This window comes from Grammomys surdaster, unplaced genomic scaffold (assembly GCF_004785775.1).
Source record: "Grammomys surdaster isolate TR1022 unplaced genomic scaffold, NIH_TR_1.0 100, whole genome shotgun sequence".
In the NCBI taxonomy this organism is placed as follows: Eukaryota; Metazoa; Chordata; class Mammalia; order Rodentia; family Muridae; genus Grammomys; species Grammomys surdaster.
The window spans coordinates 9,332,046-9,351,527 of NW_021604579.1; the positions used below are offsets into that span (position 1 = coordinate 9,332,046).

Below are 19,482 nucleotides of genomic sequence, written 5' to 3' on the forward strand. Positions count from 1 at the left end.
ACACACATATACATATATACATATGTGTGTATATATGTATTATATAGAGAGAGGGGGAAGGGAGTGAAAGGGAGGGGAGGGGGAAAGGGAGAGGGAGAGAGGAAGGGAGAGATGCATTCCATAAGTTCTATAACTCTAGAGAACCCTGACTAATACACAGGGTTTCTCTGTGTCGCCCTGGCTCGGCTGTCCTGGAACTCACTCTGTAGACCAGGCTGGCCTCAAACTGTCCATCTCTGCCTCCTGAGTGCTAGAATTAAAGGCTTACATCACCACTGTCTGGATGATAACCACAGTTTTTTAAACAGTATTTTTTGCTTATTAAGTAACTCATGAGACTAATATTACTACCAAGTTAATTCCTGTTTTAGTAATCAAACAGGTAGTTTATCCAGTGATTTAAAGAGTCTGGTGGGTAACCCTAGACTCCAAGCCCAAGTTATGAATTCAAGTCCTATATTTGTTGACTTTAAATCATAATTTCAAATTTCCTTCATCAAAAATGAGAACTATAGTTACTTCATAAAATTTAAATAATATGTGTGTTATATTTAATAGCTGCAAAGCACTATAAGCATCGCTAATTAATATCATAATTTAAGCTTTCAAGTTGTTTACTAGCATTTTATTTTCTTACTTTTCAAAACAGGATTTTCTAAGAAGTTCTACAAGTACCCTTTGAAAAAGCCTGTTGGGTCTCAGAAATAAAATACCAGAGCCACAAGTATAAGTAATTTTAAAAAGGTCCCCTAGGGGGCCACCTCTGTTATCTATAAATTCAACAAAGAGGAAGACTTTAAAACCAAGTTAGTCAAAGCTAATCATGTAGGAACTCTTTACTGACTGCAGTCGATATGGGAAAAACATGAAATAATTTGAGTAAACCGTATGCTCGCCGTAAGCCCTTTAAAATAACTATGAGCTACTAAAGGTTCCCATGACTCTTGGTACTTAGTATCCAACCATGCAAGATGCCTTTGAGCATTTGAAGGAAATATCATAATTATGTCAAAAGAAAAAAACTGTTACTTTCAATATAATACAAGTGTAACATGTTATAAAATATAAGCTTATCAGCCAGGAGTGGTGGTGCATGCCTTTAGTCCCAGCACTTGGGAGGCTGAGGCAGGTGTATCTCTTGTGAGTTCAAGTCCAGCCTGGTCTACAGAGTGAGTTCCAGGACAATAAATGCTTATCAAGAACAAATGCTCTTAAATCTACCTCCGTAAACTACTCTCACAAAGTAAGAAATTTTTTTTTCTTAACTGGACATGGTAGCACATGCCTATAACCCCAGAACTATAAATTTTTAAGAAAAATCCCTAAGAAACAGTATTTTGGGCTGTAGAATGGCTTAGCAGTTAAAAGCACTTGCTGCTTTTGCAAAGAACCAGAGTTTAGTTCCCAACACCACCCAAGTAAGACAGTGCACAATGTATCAGGGTATCCAGTGCCCTCTTCTGGCCTTTTTGAGTGTACACACACACACACACACACACACACACACATTTTTTTAAATTTATTTTTTACTTTTTTTTTATTTTCAAGACAGGGTTTCTTTGTGTAACCTTAGCTGTCCTAGAACTAGCTCTGTTGACCTCTGTAGGCCTTGAACTCACAGAGAGCCACCTGCTTCTGCCTCCCAAGTGCTGGGATTAAAGGTAGGTACCACTAGCACCTGGCCAAATAAGTTTTTTAAATGAATGTAAAAAGTTAGTGTTTTAACAAGAGTTGAAGTTATAGAACAGCTTTTACTGTGCTTGTGTATATATGTATGTATGTGTGTATTTTGAGGCAGGACCTCTCTCTGTAGCTCTGGCTGTCCTGGAATTTGATCTATAGACCAGGCTGGCTTTGAACTCAGAGATTCACCTGCCCTGGCCTCCCAAGTGCTGGGATGAAAAGCAAGCACCACCATAACCCAGCTGCTTTTACTCTTATTTTCAGGCTCTGTTTTTTTTTTTTTTTAAGTTTTTTACATATTACTTGTGGGTGATTGGACATTAAAATCTTCAATGCTTAGGGCTCCCCAAAACTCTTAATACAAGGTAGAATGGTGCATACTTGTAATCCAGCCATACCAGGCTAATGCAAGGTTACAAGTTCTAAGCCAGCCTGAGGTACATAAGGAGCTGTAGACTAGCCTGACCAAAAGCACACTAAACACTGAGTTTTCTCTACTCAGTTATTCAGCAAAGATATTTTATTTGATGAAAGTTATAACACATGTACACCCATTTTTTATACAGAATGCACACACTATTCTTCCTCGTTACCATATTTTCTCCAAGCAAAACACCATGAAATTCTAGACAGCAGCATTTGTAAATCTCGATTAGTGCCAGTTATCACGTTAACAGTGCCAACATCCTATCCCAGCTTCCAGAGAGCTAAAAACTGAAGAGTTCCTAGAATGATCAGAAATACAATATACACGGAATATTCTGTTAAAATGTTTTTAAAGAAGTTCATCCCCTTTGTTGTTACCTGATTTTCACAATAGTCAGCTTTAGCTACCTCAAAAAATAGCTATGATCTTTCCTTAACAACTTAAAGAAACACTGCCAAATTTTTGTAGTTCCAATTTTCCCCAACAGCCAACCTGATGCTAGATGACTATCCAGATGCCTCTGGCTTGTTTGAATACTTTCACTTTACTCCAAGGAACTGGATACAGATGTTTCTTGAGGATATACGTGCAGTTCTAGTTAGACCAGTGTCTTGGGGTGGGGGGTGCTTGGTTTCATTTTGACCACTGAATGCATCATGCAACCATGCTGGTATTTTTTTTAAGCATAAAAGTATAGAAGGGAATAATCTCATATGGCTAAAAAAGGACGTCCAAAGTAGAGAAAATTGACGCTGAATAGGAAATGAACGATATGGGTACTTTGGTCCTTTTACACTTAGACCACCATCCCCACCTCCATCTAAAAACAGCCAAGCCTCCGTGTAGTGAAAGAAATCCCCCAATAAAGACATAGCCTTTTAAGAAAACATTTCTAACTAGCTGTAAGCTTTGTTTAAAGTTAATTGCATTTCCCCCTTTCCCTCAAGAATAGAAGTTCACTATTCTAGACCCTGGAACTTTAAGGCTTCGAAGTTCATCAGGATTTCTTGTAACACGCTTTCAGTTCTCATAAAACCCGGTCTACAAGACTTCTCTGCCATGTGGTGCTGTCAGTTGGGTCGCCTCTGCAGCCCTGGCAATGACCTGACAGGTGCCAAGGCCTATGGCAGAGCAAAGGAGTCCAGCCAGAGCGCGCTCCGGGAGGAGGCAGCAGCCCCGGCCAGGCCACTCGAACTCTGCGAGCCTGGTCCGGGAGCGCCGAAGAGGGTGGAGCCGCCCCGCTCCAGCTGAGGAGCCGGCGGGAGCGCCAGCGCGCTCCCTTACCCGCCAGCAGCAGGGCCGCCGAGCCTATAGGGCCTTAGCCCGCGGCCGCGGCCTCAGTTACCACCACCCGGGTCCCACGCGGTAGAACCTCGGTGTCACCGAGCCAAAAGCAGGCCCAGCCAGGCTAAACCCACCCCGCTTCGGCCGGGACGACTAGCGAAGCGGGAGGGCAGGCGAGCGCGCCGGCGAACCCAGGCCCAGCGCGGGCAGAGAAGAGCACGGGGCCGCGAGGGCGGAGCGAGCGCGCCGCCGGCCACTGCGCCGCCTGGGCGGAGGGCGGGGCGTGGGCGGTGCCCGGCCTTCCCGCTCCCGCGGCGCCCTAACTCTGTGGAGCCTCCTTAAAACTCTGCCGTTAAAATGGGGGCGGGTTTTTCAACTCAAAAAGCGCTCAATTTTTTTCTTTTCAAAAAAAGCTGATGAGGTCGGAAAAAAAGGGATAAGAAACCGGCTCGGTCCCTTCAGAGGCAACCGTAGCAGCAGTTGCTTCAGCGGAAAAAGAAGCAAAGGAGGGAGGGAAGGGAAAGATCCTAAAGGAAAGACGCGCTAGTGCTTGTAGCGGTGAAAGGAGCAGCGATCAGAGATTTGGGGGAGTCGGACTACAAAAGAAACTGTCAGCTGCGGCTCGCAACCGGCCGGCCCAGCCTGAGTCGGCTCCGGGACCCAGCTGGCTGGCAGCCGCGGACAGGACAGCGGCACAGAGAGGGGCACAGACCGGAGGACCGCCAAGAACTAACTGGCCAAGTGGCACCGAGCGCCCGAGCTGCTGGGCGGCCGCCAAAAAGTCGGCGGGACTGGCTGCGCCCGGGATCTGTGGCAACCGCTCCTACTTCCAAAGACACTTCCTATCATCGGAGGCCCCAGGAAAATCTGAAAGGGAGGGAAAGACCGCCGCACAGGCGACCGCCGCCGCTCAGCAACCGCTTGCAGTGGAGAGTCTTAGCTAGGTCGGTCGTAGGCGGGAAGTACTGGTGAGCTGGCCCGGTGCAGGCGCGATGCTACGGCGAGCTGCCCCAGCGGCTGGAGCTCCATAGACGCAGCCCTGCACCGTCCTCAGGCTGCCGGGAGTCCCGGGACCCGGCGGAGCCGGCATGACGGGCTTGGCGGGGGTCTGCCGCATACCCACCAGCCTCCGGAGACCCGCACCCTGCCCGGCTCCCACGGCCTCTGAGGCTCGGCGGGGCTGCGGCAGCCCGGCGGGCGGGCTCCGGAGGCTCTTCTGAAGACGCGGATCCCGCCGGGGAGTCGTTGAGACCTGAGAGTTGAGGGCTTCAGAACTGCTGCTCTGGTCTGCCTTCGGCAATCATCTTTAACCCTCCCGAGCACGTCAGCATCCAGCCAGCGCGGCGCTCTGCTAGCGAGCAGCACTCTGGACTACCCCCTTCAGCGAGACGGATGGGAAGTGAGCCCTGCGGAGGACCTGACTCTGAAATTCTGCCTCAAGTCACAACTGCGAACAAGGGTGGGTTAATAACTTTTCTACTCTCCAATACTTTTTCTTTCGCGGTGTTTTCTGAGCTGACCTAGTCCCTTAAGTCTCCGCAACATCCTCCTCACAGAGCTGTGAAGCTTAGATACGTGACAGCTCTGCCTACATCTCACGTCCATAGTAATTAATCAAGAAATGCTTCTGTGTATGTATCTCTGTTGAATCACCAGAATCCTTCTTAGGGGTTAAGCTAAAAAGCTAGGGAAGGAGCCCCTCTCCAATGGGCTCAGTTTTGCTGAATAATCACGTGTGAATCGAGGGGCGGGCTTTTGGCAGGCCGACCTTACTAGTATTTACTACCAAGCTCTACTCCAGATTAACCATCCCAGTCCTTCTGTCAGCCTCCGATGCCATCATGCAGCCTGATTAGGAGTAAAGGAAAGGGGAAAAAGAGAAGCAACTAATCGTCTTTTCCCGATCGTCAGGACCCTAAAGAATGGCCGAGCCTTGGGGGAACGAGTTGGCGTCCGCAGCTGCCAGGGGGGACCTAGAGCAACTTACTAGTTTGTTGCAAAATAATGTAAACGTCAACGCTCAAAATGGATTTGGGAGAACTGCGCTGCAGGTTGGTATTCACAGAGGTGGGGAAAACAAGTTAATAAGGTTGCCTGGGCTTTTAAAATGACAGCTTTTAAGTTTGGAGGGGTACAGATCTTCACTGTTTAAAAACCTACATGGTTGCCATATTTTATATCTTTAAGTGGATCCAGCTCCCCCAAATGACGTACTTTGGAGAAACTGGTCAAATCCAATAACATCCTGGATATCAAGAGAACCCTAGGTTTGGTTATAATTTTTGGAATGCTTTTGTGTCAATGGAGATTTTAAAGTAGTCTTATCGTCGAAATCTGTTTGTTTTGTGCAGTGTTGTTTTAGATAGCTCTTTAAGCACGTTATTATGATTATTATTTGAAGTAAATACACAGCTAATAGTGGTTTTCACCTATTTCGATCCTAATAATTGACTTTAAAGTTAAGTCTCTTGGCGTCTAGGCAGGGTGTTTTACCTTCAGCTGCTCCATGTCTTAACAAACGACCTTTCCTCGTTTGATATGGGATAGCCTGGGCACCAGGACAGGGTGTACATTTTCACCGTTAATATAATACCTAATCCACCCATTCAGGAGTGAGGAGAAATTAAAAAGTTGAATTTTCTAATCAGAGCCGAGCAGTAGTGGTTTTATTATCCCTGTGGTCATGCGGTGGTATGCTCTAATTTTCAGTAATTAGATTTACAGGCAACGACTGACACATGTCCAGCTGCCAAGTATGTACCTGATAATACCCCCCCCCAAAATGTTATCATGTAACTTTGCTGAACAGCTTAGAAGCAAAACTTTGGAAAAGTGATCTCCACTGGTTGCTTTTATTGGTGTTCTGATGGTTCTCCTGGGAGCTTTTCCCATCCAGAAGCAGCTTTTGAAAACCCACTGGGGTAAGGGCATTAGAGATCTTTGTTTCTGTTTTAAAAATTAGAAATTTAAGTGGCAGGAGATGCCAGAGTGGAGGAAGCTCATTCGGTCTGTATGTTTTAAATCAGAATACAGCTGGCCTTACAAAAACCTTCTCTGTTGAGGAAGCTTATGCAGAAATACTAAAATATTTATCTTGATTCAGGTAGATTAAATAAGGAAAAGGTTTTGTTTTTGTTTTTCCACCTAATACTTGTGGACTGGCTTGGTGGTGACAGCAGTGCCAGGAACTCCAGATACTGAAAGATTTTCTATTGAAAAGTCAAAAGATGAGGGCAGTTTCACAAGGTATGAGCCACTTCATCCATGTTCAGAAAAAGATAGCACAGATTTTTTTTTTTTTGACAAACAGGGCGAGTGGGTAGTTAATATAATTAAGCTTTGATAAACACTTTAAAAATAACCACCCAATTTTGTTTCTATTAACAAACTTAGATAATGCCCACATACTATAGCTTATTATCAATACATATAATGAAATACACAAATACGAGTCTTTTTCAGTATACATAATCCTGACTCTGAAATTGTGTCATCAGAAAGAACTTCCTTCACAATTATTTATACTCTCACTTTCTGCCAAAGACAGCAAGTTCTACTCTGTGATTGTGCTTTTAACTCAACTGCAGAAATCTTTTCTCCTCTGCTGTTGTTTTTCAATAAGAATAGTCAAAGAACTTCATCAGACATTTACTTTGCAAAGATCTAAGGTGTCTGTTTCTTGTCCTGCTCACTTTAAGTCTTTAAATATGAGTCAAGTTTTAGGGAGATGTGTCAAAAATTAAAATTAGACTGTGTTAGTTTTTAATAACCAGAAAATATATTTCATGGAGGTTCTGGAAAAATAACTTTTGAGCCATTTTTCTACTGCCTTAAGTGAAAGACTGAAAGGGTTTAGTGAAGGGGAAACTTAATATCTTGACAATGTATGTAGCTTGTACTTATAAACTATTATTCACTCTAAATATATTTTATTAATCTCTTTTAAAACATTTTAAAGAGATTGAATCAATTTTGTTCATATTTTCAAGTGGATTAGTATTTGATTCTAATAAACACTGAGCATCTAAGTAAGCAGCCCATTTATTATATTATTATATAACTTAGAGTCTCATGAATATACCCAAATATAAGTGAAACTAGTTTAGATGCTGGGGTTTTCTGCCATGTTAATGAAAATAATATTTCATAAGTAAATTAAATATATGTTTTGCTCTCAAGTGCTGTTACACAAGATATTTTTACTTATGAGAGACTTTTGACTTAAAGATATCTTTTGAGGTAAACATTTAAACAACAGTAAATAATTCTTTGTGATATAAAATATTTTGAGCCTTGATAGCAAGTATTGATACTGTATTCTGACTTTCAAGACAGTGATAGTTTACAAATAACTAGTCTTCTATGTAATGAGTGCAAACGGAAATTAGACAGGATCACCAGTTGATTATTAAATGACTCAAACCACAAGACAAAGCTGTCTGTTCCAACACACATTAAATATCCTGCTTTTACTTTTTGCTCACTTGAGTATCAGAAAGCTAGTTGGAACTTTGAGAAATGCCAACTACTATAGTAGGATGGCCTTTTGATTCTTTTCAGGGATGGTAGCCATCCAATCATGCCCTCCCTGATACGAGGCATATCACCAACTTAGTTCAAAATAAGTTGCTATAATGAGTAATGTAGAACACAGTGGCTTAATTTAATACCTCAATAACCCAGTAATATTCTGTAATTTGAAATGAAGTCTAAGCATGGAATACTCCCAGTAGCCAATATTTTAGCCTGTAAAGAAAAAAATACTAATGCTTGGAAATTTCAAGCATATCTATTTGGAGGGGCCTTGTTAAAACTAATCATTTAAGAAAATGACAACTCTGGGATTTTAAAGGATCCATTCTATATGAAGTGACCCTTATGTAGGAGGCTTAGAGAATCACATGATTGATTTTCAGTAGCTATTAGGAAATAAATTTTATCCTCATTCAACCTTCCAGAATTAATACCTCGGGTATATTTTATGAGCATGAATAAAAAAACAGGAGTCTCTTTACTTAAATCCCAAATTACATTTCTTTTTTTAAAATAAATTTATGGGAAAAAAAACCTACACAGGTCTTCATGAAAGATAAAGAACCAAAATTAGTCATCAAATTTATTCATGTTGCAGGAATTCAATTTATTCTACCACATCTGGGCTCATTTAGGATAGTTCATCAATAAGCTCAATTTTAAAGTTTTCCTCTATGTTTACTGACTGGTAATTTCCTGCTACCTAGCTCTCCAAACTGTATTCAATGGGTCTTCTTCTAGAACTGAATCAAAAATAATGATCTGAACATTTAATGACAGACATTTATCTGTCTTTAAATATTGCTGTGGCTCCAGCTCTGGAGGAGGGATTCTCCCATCTTTAACTTCTTTCCTAGGTTATGAAACTTGGAAATCCGGAGATTGCCAGGAGACTTCTCCTCAGAGGTGCTAATCCCAATTTGAAAGACCGAACTGGTTTTGCTGTCATTCACGATGCTGCCAGAGCAGGTTTCCTGGACACTGTACAGGCTTTGCTGGAGTTCCAAGCTGATGTTAACATCGAAGATAATGAAGGGAACCTGCCCTTGCACTTGGCTGCCAAAGAAGGCCACCTCCCTGTGGTGGAGTTCCTTATGAAGCACACAGCCTGCAATGTGGGGCATCGGAACCATAAGGGGGACACCGCCTTCGACTTGGCCAGGTTCTATGGAAGAAATGAGGTCATGAGCCTGATGGAGGCAAATGGGGTTGGGGGAGCCACGAGCCTGCAGTGAGTGTGTGGTCTTGTCCACTGCCTTCATTCTGTCCGTTAGTTGGTTGGCTGTCCTGTTTTACTATCACTTATTAAAATATAGGATTCGTTTTGCTTCATTTTCATATTTTAAGCAGCTAGTCAAATCCTTCGAAACTGCCTAAATGGAAATCTTACTACAAGTTTATGAAATATTTAAACATCGTTTTCACTGTCAAAATTCTGATTTCTAACATGTAATTGCATATAGTTATGCCTTTCTTCTGGATATTTTATCTTTGTTCTTTTTTCCCCTTTGCTTACCCTTTGCCATTTTCAATGTCTGATTTGAAGACTTTGTTTTAAAAAATACTTGTTTTGATGCATCTTTTGCCTAATTAAAACACATTTTTCAGAAGAGGACCACATTTTCCTGTGATTTTTTTTTTTTACTTCTCTGTAACCTACACACAACTTGCCACTTTGTAAGAAATGTGTTAAAGTTCATGGTAGTGTAAGTCTGAACATTAGAGAGGAACACATTGGAAGCCTGGTTAGAGTGTGGTTACAGGGGAGCTCTTCCTTTATCTCCTTCCCCCGCCCCCTCCCAAAGATTTCATTGGCTAGCTCTGCTCTTACTAGTATTTTGGCTTCAAAAAAGAATATGAACAGCAATTTTGAAGATCAGACTTGAAATTATTTCAGTATAAATTCCTTGTAATGTCCAACCACCCCCTTTTCTCAAATTTGAGTCAAACAGCAGAAAGGTAGGTTTTAGAAGTAGCAATTTAAAAAGAGATATCAGCTCTTAAAAAGTCAGTGCTGAAGAGAACACCACTGAGAAAGTGCTTCCCTTAGGTTAGGTGACTTTTTTAAACCATAAAAGGAAACAATTACTTAATGTATTTCTCAGGCTTGAACTACACTGGCTTCTTCGTAATGTCAAAAATGCTAAACTACAAAATGTTTAAGCATTAAAATACAAATATCACCAGTATTCATGGTGGGAGACTAAAAAAAATCTCAGGCAGGAAAAAATGTATAAATGATATATAAAGATCATAACTACTTAGGGTCTACATAGTAAGAAACATAGAAACTTTCACAACACATGATAAGCAACTCCTCTATATGGAATTTGACTCGTTTCCATATTTTTTAAAAAACTAAATGGGTGTAAAGTCTTTGGGGAAACATGTTTAGATTAATAAATTGTTGACAGAACTAGACATATCTCAGATTTCCTAAAGGATCCCCCTACATTTGGTACTCTTACTATCATGTTAAAGATAGTCACCAAAGGATTTCAGTGCAGTTACCATTTATAAATTCATAAATGCTGCATTCATCATTTGCCACACTAACAAAGATGTTTTATGTGGAAGTTCCCTCCCCTGCTTCTTAAGCTCTCTGCCTTCAATTCAAAAAGAACAAACTACTTGAAGGTTTATTGGAGGGCATGGCTCTGATGTCTGCCTTTGCAAAGACTGCAAGGGCCGAAGGCAAGCAGCTCTTATTGGCTTCTCTTCTAGTGTAATATTAAAGAACCTGGGATCAAAAGCAGAAACATTTTCATTGTGAGGTAAAAATTTGCATTCTCTAAACTTAATGTTATAAGATTTTTTTACAATTCTACATAGGTTGACTTTCAATGGCAACATAACATTAAACTTAAGAAATTTTTGAAGGTACAGGTTGAGATGCTCCAAAAGGAAAATATTTCAATTTAAAAAATAGACTCGCTGAGCAGTGGCGCATGCCTTTAATCCCAGCACTTGGGAAGCAGAGGCAGAGGCAGGTGGATTTCTGAGTTCGAGGCCAGCCTGGTCTACAGAGTGAATTCCAGGACAGCCAGGGCTATACAGAGAAACCCTGTCTCGAAAAACAAAACAAAACAACAACAAAAAAAAAGACTCAATATATAAAATAAGCATAGTACTATTGCTGAAAGCAATTCCTTAAAACCCTTCTTATACATTGTAACGGTAAAGTTGGGCAATTCTAAATTTCCAGTTTAATTGGCTCGCAGTACCACCGTCTCAGCATTTACTTTATCCCATGATGTGAAAGTCACCTTTAGAGATTTCAAATACAAAGGCATGAGATGTCCATAAAGCAAAAGAGAAGTACTGTAATTGCTTTGTTCTCGGGTGGTCTGAGCACAAGAGAGGGAGAGGACGCCCTATCTCTTCATCAGCCTAAGGTTTGCTAGGCATTAAAACGTCTCCACATTACCCTGGCTCCTCGCAGGAAGTAGCTTTGCTAATCTGAGTATTTTAGAAATGAGTTATGTGGTCCCATCTAGGAAATATGAAAAGCTATCCAATCTCTCAAAAACCTCGACAGTACTCAGTAGAACTCTTGAATAAGCAGAGAAGAGAGTGCGCTGCTGAGCTTACTGGGGTCTAGATGACAGCGAGCTCAGGTCGGAAGGAATCTGAATTTATTCAGGTGCAGAGTAAGGATGAAAAAGCTAATTGAATAGAGTGCCCGGATCCCCAGGGGACCCTGCTATATTAAAGACAGAGGTTATAAAGTAGAGATTCAAGCTGAGTTTTCTTCACTGTGCCCTAATCCGCACCGGGACACTCAGGTCCAGCCTTTGGACAGTAAATTAAATCCATACTTACACCTGCAAAGGGTGGTGTGTGTGTGTGTGTGTGTGTGTGTGTGTGTGTGTGTGTGTGTGTGAACAGGGTCGCAGTCCACTCTGGTACCAGAATTATAATCAAGGTGCCTTACATCCCATTTCCCTAGTGAGTCAGTATTTTTTTTTATGAATATCATTCATCAAGCAGTGCTGTGATGAGCTCTTGCACACACACACACACACACCACTTCAAGTAACTGACAAATACATAAAGTATTATTCCTGAGAAAGTAATTTACTTGGCAATATAATTTGCTTTATCTTGATCATATTGAATGTCAGAATTTGTGGCCAGGGACCTTCACGTTTTCTGTTGCTCGGAAGTTGCTTTAAGCTTTCACCGGGGTCCAAAAAACAATGAAAACTATCACAGTGCTGGGGCAAGAAGGGGTCATACTTGCAAACCTTCCAGACTGTTCCAAGCTCCTCTGCCAAAAGACTACAGAGGAGAAAGCCTCCTGTTAGTATATGTAGACGGCGCTACCTTTTTACCCGGCTGTTTCATGCAAACCGTCCCACGCAGGGACTTAGTGAGAGGCAGAAAAACAAAAATCCCCGCCTGAGACAGGGTAAAGCTCTGCCCAGAACCAACCTCATCATCTATGGAGGGGCTGCGAATACATCTTTTGTGTCCCAGAGTTAGACTACGTTTGGGTGCAGTAGGGAAGAAGCTGGAGCCTGGCGCTCCTCCTGTGCGCTCAGAAAAGCCCGGGGGTGGGGGTGGGGGAGCTGCAAAACCGTTAGCTCACTTTTTTTTTTCCTCTTCCTCGCAAAGGTCTCTTTTCTCTTCTCTTCCTGTCCAAATATTTCAAATTTCCGCGCCTTAAATAACAGTCTCCCTTTATTTAGCTAGTTTCCTCGGCAGGTTTAGCCGCTGACTGGTCTCTGCCCCTCTATGGATCCGCAATGCCCCTCGCACCTCGGTGTCTCCTGCAGCCCCTACAACACCCCATGCCCAGCGCGCTGCAAGAGCGTGCCCGCACGAGCCACAACCTCTGCGCTTCGCAGCCTCGCTTGACCTGACTGTCCTGGGCACCCGGAGCCACCGAGGCTGCCCCCAGCCCAGTCGGGAGCCCGCCTGTCTCCCAGCCCAATTCCCTCCCTGAGCTTTAGGACGTGTCCGGCTTGGGGCTTGGAAGCCCACAGCCCTGCGGCAGCGAAAGGCAAAGGGCAGGAGGAGAGCTACAAAGGAGGCCGGTGGCCACAGTCCATGCCAGCCCCCAGCCGCGAGTAACCTTGGAGGCGCCCTCGAGTGAGTGTCTGCGCGCGATCGTGCCGGGAGGAGCGGGAGGAGGGAGCAGGGAAGGGGGAACCGGTCCCCCAGAACTCCGGGAGTTGTGGGCAACCACAGCAGCCGGCTCCCGGTGCTGGCCCTCGGTCAGCCCTCCCTCTGGTTAGGGCTGGCCCCGGGGCTACGGCCGGAGGGCGGTGCGTGAGCTGGGGCGAGCAGGCCGGTGAGCGCCTGCCTGTCCGCGGAGGTGAGCTGGCGGCCGGAGCCGCCCGCACGCTGCAGCCACTCAGTGCCCTACTCCAAAGCTAGCTCTCTCTTCCTCCGCTGGCGATGACAGCTGAGAACAGCCGGGCTTCCCAACCTGGCGTCCAACTGCTAAGGAAACAAATTCTTCTCTGGCTTCTTACCGTCTTGGACTACTCGCAAAACTGCCCTATGGTTTTGCTTTTCCTCCGTAATTTACTAGACATCCGGAACCGAAAATGCACCTTCATTCAAAAAGACCCCAGCCTGAACGGTGACCTTCAGTGGCTGGGGTGTGCAGAACACCTAGGACTATGATTTTTGTTTGTTTGTTTTTCTTTTTCAATCTTTAGCGGTGCCTGAAAAGAACCCCCCTTCTCTCCCAACCCCCAGATCTGGATATAGACTTGGTAAATTAAGATTCCAGCGAAATATTTTGCCATCTGTGTAGAGACACTGTGTGGACTTTAGGTGTTAGGATGTGGTTTTGGAATTTTCTGTGTTGTCTTTAATTCTCAGCAGACATTAAAAAAGCAGCTTGGTCTCGACCAGCAAGTGAGCAAAGGTTATCCCTGCTACCACAACACCTGCAAAAGCACAAGTGGAACTCACAGATTTTGCTTCCCATGTTCTAAAATGGATTCTGAACCGTCCAGAGAAATCAGCACATAGGAGGGGAACCTGAGAACAGAGGTGTACATTTTAAAAATTACACAGGTACTGTACTAAAACTGTCTCACTTCATCTCTCTGTGTTTCTGTCTCGCTGATCAAAGCAGAATTTCAACTTAGGCCTGCTAAATAATTTTATATACAGCCTTTTTTCTCTTCCCTCACACTCCATTTCCCACCCCCCCAACCCCCCAAATACAAAACAACCAGCCAAAAACAGCAGCTCTTTGGGGGAGGAAGTAAGAAACCATCAATTTCTATCCAACTACACTTCATTTCTTCTGAGTACTAAGAAGAAATCCTACTTTCACTCAGTTCTAGGGAAGAAATAATTTACCAGAAGCACGACATTTAACTGGTGCAATTATAATAATATTGTCTTTTTTACATACAAATCAGAGTGTTTCTGTACTTGCTAAGTAAAAACCCAAATTTCTTCCTGAGAGTATTTGGACATGGAGACTTGTGTTTTAATATTTTGTCAGTACAGCAAGTCTCTTAGAAAAGTCTGGAACTTTATTTTAGCCAGGTAGAGAGCTGTTATCATGTTGGCAGATTTTGTTTCTGTGCCTTTGGTTTTCAAATTAGTTACATAAATAGTGAAAGTTCTGTATAAAGGCAAAATATCCCAACATCCTTTGATGTTGGGTTTTTAACTTTAGAAATGCAACTAAATTATCAGCCATTTTAAAATACTGTCCACTTCCCTGACCCTGCTCAGGGTAGTGTGTACACTTGCTGGAAAAGAGATCTGTTATGAGTTTTAAATGTGTGCTTTGGAAACACAACTTCCTAAAATTAAAAAAGAAAAAAACAAGCTTTCTGGTCTCCAGGAACAGTTCTAACAGTTGGCAGTTCATGAACAGCCAGTGTCAGTGTCTTCTCTCACAAGTTTAGAATCATTATTCTGTATAATTGGGGCTCTTTTTGAGTCCAAATAATTCCTATCCTATAGTTATCTCCTTAGATGGTTTCATTGATAAAAATGGATGTTCTCAATGATGCAACAGCACTGATGTGCAGTCCACAGTTAGACACTTCGGACCAATCTTTATGGGCCATTTAAAAATGACATACATTTCTTCCTTTGTCAAGGTATGGAACAGGTCTGAATAAATATAATCATCTTAAAGACCTAGAACAACTAATTTGCAGATCAATAGTAATCTTACAGTGTGCTGATGATTCATAGTTAAATAACAACGCTCATGTATTAGGACAAGTGGTCAAATTATTAAATTGAACAGCATCTGATGATGGTCAACCACATACTGCTCTCTGCCTCAGTGTTTAAATGAGCAGTAGTTGGCGTTGTAATGTGGGTTTTCTTACTTATGTTGTACTCATCATGAGAAAAGAGTTGACCATCTCAGTGTCTCTTCTTCAATGCACCATAATTTTGCTTGTCTTAACTTTGAAGCCCTCTCCCTTCTCTCTTTCATTGTTTTTTTCCCCACATTTTGGGTAATAAACAACAACAGTAACAACAACAACAAGATAGCATGTAGGAAGAGAGGCCCAAGCTTTAAAAAATTCCTTCTTCCTCAGCTGTCTCTTCCCCTATTCTTAAAATTTACTTGAACTTTAAAAATTATACTCAGTGATGCTAAAAAGTATTTGTTATTCCCACAACTACAAATTTACTCTGGGCCTATGAGTAAAAGCCTAGGTCTGTATTTTATTGGAAGTAAAGGTAAAAAAGTAAAGAAGTCTGAAAAATAAATTTACAGCAATCATATATTTATGTCTTGAGTATAAATTGGAATGTGAAAAGTACTTAATATTTTACATATGCTACTAATTTTTTGTAGCATAAAATCAAGATCTAGAAACATCTCGAATGTAATTTGTGGTCTTCAAAACAATTTAATACATCTTAATTTGGCATATTAAGAAAATGCTGATTATCTTAATAAATAAAAAGTTAAAGTGAAGTAGGTGGGTCTCTGTCAGTTCAAGATCAGCCCAGTCTATATAATGAGACCCTGTCTCAAAAAAGTTAAGTTGTTAATAATTATGGGGAAATATGCAAACAGGACTTTAGTATCAAGGCCCAGTTGCTTTTAAAAATAAATTATTCCTGCAGGTAAATTATGTACTTTAATTGTATGCTTAATGCTTTATAGCTACATTTTTTTACTTCCAAGTAATCTCTATAAGCACACAGTTAGTAGTGAGCAGACAATTAAAACAATGTTTTTTATGTGTGTCCTACATGAATATTTTTATGTGTATGTGTATTTTCATTAGATATTTCTTACCAAAATTTTATATTAAGCAGATGGACATTTTGAACAAAAATACCAACTCACTCCACATTAATTTTTAAAGATGTTATATTATTGTAGTTCATACAAATATGAGCTATAATTTTTTTTCATTGTGGGAGGGCTCATTTTCACTGATGATCCAGGGAAGGGTGTAAGTTAAGATCTTAGAACTGAAAACAATGAACAGGTCCTACTTCTGCCTGGTATTATTTAAAATCCTTGTCACGGGGCAAGCAGATAACAAGCCATTTAACATTTATAGCTAAGAAATTTCAACTAAAAAACCAGAATCTTGATCATGACAAGAGGACAAATAGGTATTTTAAATATTTTAGATAGACATAGCCATAGATTAAATATTAATTACACAAAAGGGAAGTCTGATAAGGAATCTAAAAGCAAGGACAAAGGATGAGCAGTAAAACATGTTTTGTCCAAGAATAAAAACACAAGGCAAGTAATATAGTTTTTTTATTGCATCACTATAATAATTATAAGCAAACTTAATTATCTTATATGGACAGTTTTCCAATTTTCTATGAAATTTTCTACTGTTTGCATTTGAATAATGTTTCAAAGAAACACTATTATAGTCATATCTATAAAATACACATATTTTTTCTTACATATAAAAAGCATATATTCTGTCCCAAGTTAGCAAGATCAGCACCATTCTGAAAGGCTTAGTAGATACAGTTGGCCATCTGGTGTAGACTTAGGGCCTGTTCTGTGTGAGGCCAGCATAAGGCCACATGGGAGAGATCACTGAACTGGCTAAAGGCTGGCTAATTTGTTTAAAAGTAATCAAAATGGCTCCAAGCTAGTACAGAGTGTCCACAGTTGTTGAAATATACCATGTATCTACCAGAAAAGCAAAGAGCTGAATACAAAGAGTATAAAAAGGAAAAAAGTATTTTAGTTCAAGTCAAACATAACTAGTGCCACAGGAAAAATATTAAGATGAAAGAATTGTATGTAGCACTATGAGCTAAATGCCAGTGATTGAAATTCTGTTTAAAGGACTTATTATTTTAACCCATTTTAAAGATTGAAAATGTACACTTCTTTAAACATGTGGCTACTATAGATAAAAATATTAACTCATTAATACTCCAATTCTCTCTTTCTCTTTCCCTCTCTCTCTCTCTCTCTCTCTCTCTCTCTTTCTCTCTCTCTCTCCTTTTTTTCTTTTTGTTCATCAGATTTTATTGAAAGACCTTGTAGCATAACCTTAGGCCAGCAAATGAAGTTTCTGACTACCAACATAAAAGAATTTTAAAAATCAGTGCTCTCTAGGGAAAATAATATCTCAAAATAAAAGGATGGAAATAGTACACTTTTTCTTTTAAAGCAGAAAAGATTATTCAGAGAATCAAGGTATTTTTTTTTATCGTTTCTATCCCAAAGTATATTTTTACCATTACTTTGAATTTAAATATATATAATTTAAACAAGAGATAATATATATCTATAATGAGGATTTTCTACCTAGCAACAGAATATACTGAAGAAAAATAACATCAAAGCATTGGACATAAAAACAAGCTCCAGAATGACAATGACATTAAATCAACTGACAGAAAAGTTACCTCTCACAGAATCATCTATTAATTTGAGGGAAAGGATTTCTGAGGAAAACTATTTAAATCTCCTTCCATTAGATTAAAAGATTACTGGAAAACAACATGAATATCCAGAACCAAAACCTTGAGGTCTCTGATAGCAATTTTTTTCTGAAAGATTTCTGAGGTTGTTTCAATGTAATTGTGCATATAATAACATTTGGAAAAACTTCTCCATAAAACCTTGAATTATACAGAATTGTGTCATCATTTGCAGACTAGTAAATTATGTACACATACATAGACATACATGGTATTGGATTAACATCTTTTCTTTTTTAATCTTAATTTATTCGCTTGTTCATTTGGTTTACATTTTAATGAGACAAAGGAAACACATAAGTAAGTTATGAATATCTATTTTACATCTGTATTTCCTTGTTTAATATTCATAACTCCTTCAAGGCAAGGGTTAGGTTGGACCTCTTTTTAAGAAAAAAAATCCCATTCTACCAATCAGGAAACTCAGAATTGATAGAAAGTGAGTACTTGTCTGTAAACACAAGCTGGTAACTTAAAAATAGCACAAGGGTTCAAACTTGTGTCTTTTTTTCCCTACCACATGGAAAGATTGGCATAAGTCAGTCAAGTCACGTATCAAGAACCCATCAAAATGCTCACCTAACAGGTTTATGCTGCAGGGACTATAGGTTTTCTGTATTTGAAAATTGGGAGAAACAACCTCTCATTTTTCATGTTCTTGTAAAAAGCAGCAAAATGTGTGCAAAGATCCTGCCCCTCAGCAAGCCTTTAATAAACCACAAGCTATTCCTAATAAACCGCAGCAACAGAAAAACACAAACTTTTTCCTTGTTTGTATGCTTTTGTTTTGAGAATGACTTTGTAGGTCAGGCTGGCCTGGACTCATGACAATCCTCTTGCTTGGTCCCCAAGGTTACGGGGTTATAGGTATGAGCCAGCATTGCCAACTAGGAAATCCATTGACCTCAATGGACTTAAAAACTTGTTAAATAGCGTTTCTATAGAGCATGCGAACTGTTGCTGGAACCTAGGTGAGACACAGGTAAGTGCCTGGTGATGTGTGCTCACGACTGTACTGACAAAGGGGCCTTACTGGGGGAAATATTGGAAAGGCTGATGATACTGATTTAAATAACCTATCACTGGATACCTCAACATGATTGTCTTGTAATCTCTCAGAGTGCCTTTATCTAACAAATACATAGATTATGGAAGTGGCTACATGGAGACAAATTTTATAACAAGATCATATATAAATAAATATTTTGAAAGACATCTTTCATTGTTTTGGAATAGGTAACTATGATACCGATCAAACTAGGACTAGAACGAGTTTTGTAATCATTACAAAACATGATCCATCAGAGCAGTCAGTATAGGAGGGTCGGTGGCTTTAGAGCAAAATGACTTATAATTATGGCATTCATTGCCTATCTCACTATGAAATAGCTACTTAGCCCTTCTGACCTTTACTTTCCTTATCTGCAAAATGGGCACAATACTGTTACTTTACAGTGCTCTAATCCTTTTAAGCAGTATTTATTAATGTTACCTAAAAGTCTGTAAATAAAGAGATTTCCTATGATCTCAATCTAGTTATTGTAGTCAGAAAGCAAAGAAAGTCCTACTATTCTAAGTAATACAAACATGTATACTGTGGTATAGGCCTCCAATCTAAGCATTAAAAAAAAAAA

General features: G+C 40.6%; 1 protein-coding gene across 2 annotated transcripts; it reads left to right on the forward strand.

The window, feature by feature from the left end:
* The first annotated feature begins 3,723 nt into the window (after window positions 1-3,723).
* Cdkn2c (cyclin dependent kinase inhibitor 2C) lies at window positions 3,724-9,542 on the forward strand. 2 transcript variants are annotated; one of them, XM_028787209.1, is made up of 3 exons: window positions 3,724-4,853; window positions 5,306-5,445; window positions 8,785-9,542. In XM_028787209.1, exons 2-3 carry the CDS (start codon window positions 5,317-5,319, stop codon window positions 9,160-9,162), a joined length of 507 nt encoding a protein of 168 aa, XP_028643042.1. In that variant the 5' UTR covers window positions 3,724-4,853; window positions 5,306-5,316; the 3' UTR covers window positions 9,163-9,542. The 2 variants fall into 2 exon arrangements, with proteins under 2 accessions (XP_028643042.1, XP_028643037.1); XM_028787204.1 differs by lacking the exon at window positions 3,724-4,853 and having other exon boundaries at window positions 5,021-5,445.
* Window positions 9,543-19,482: the final 9,940 nt, after the last annotated feature.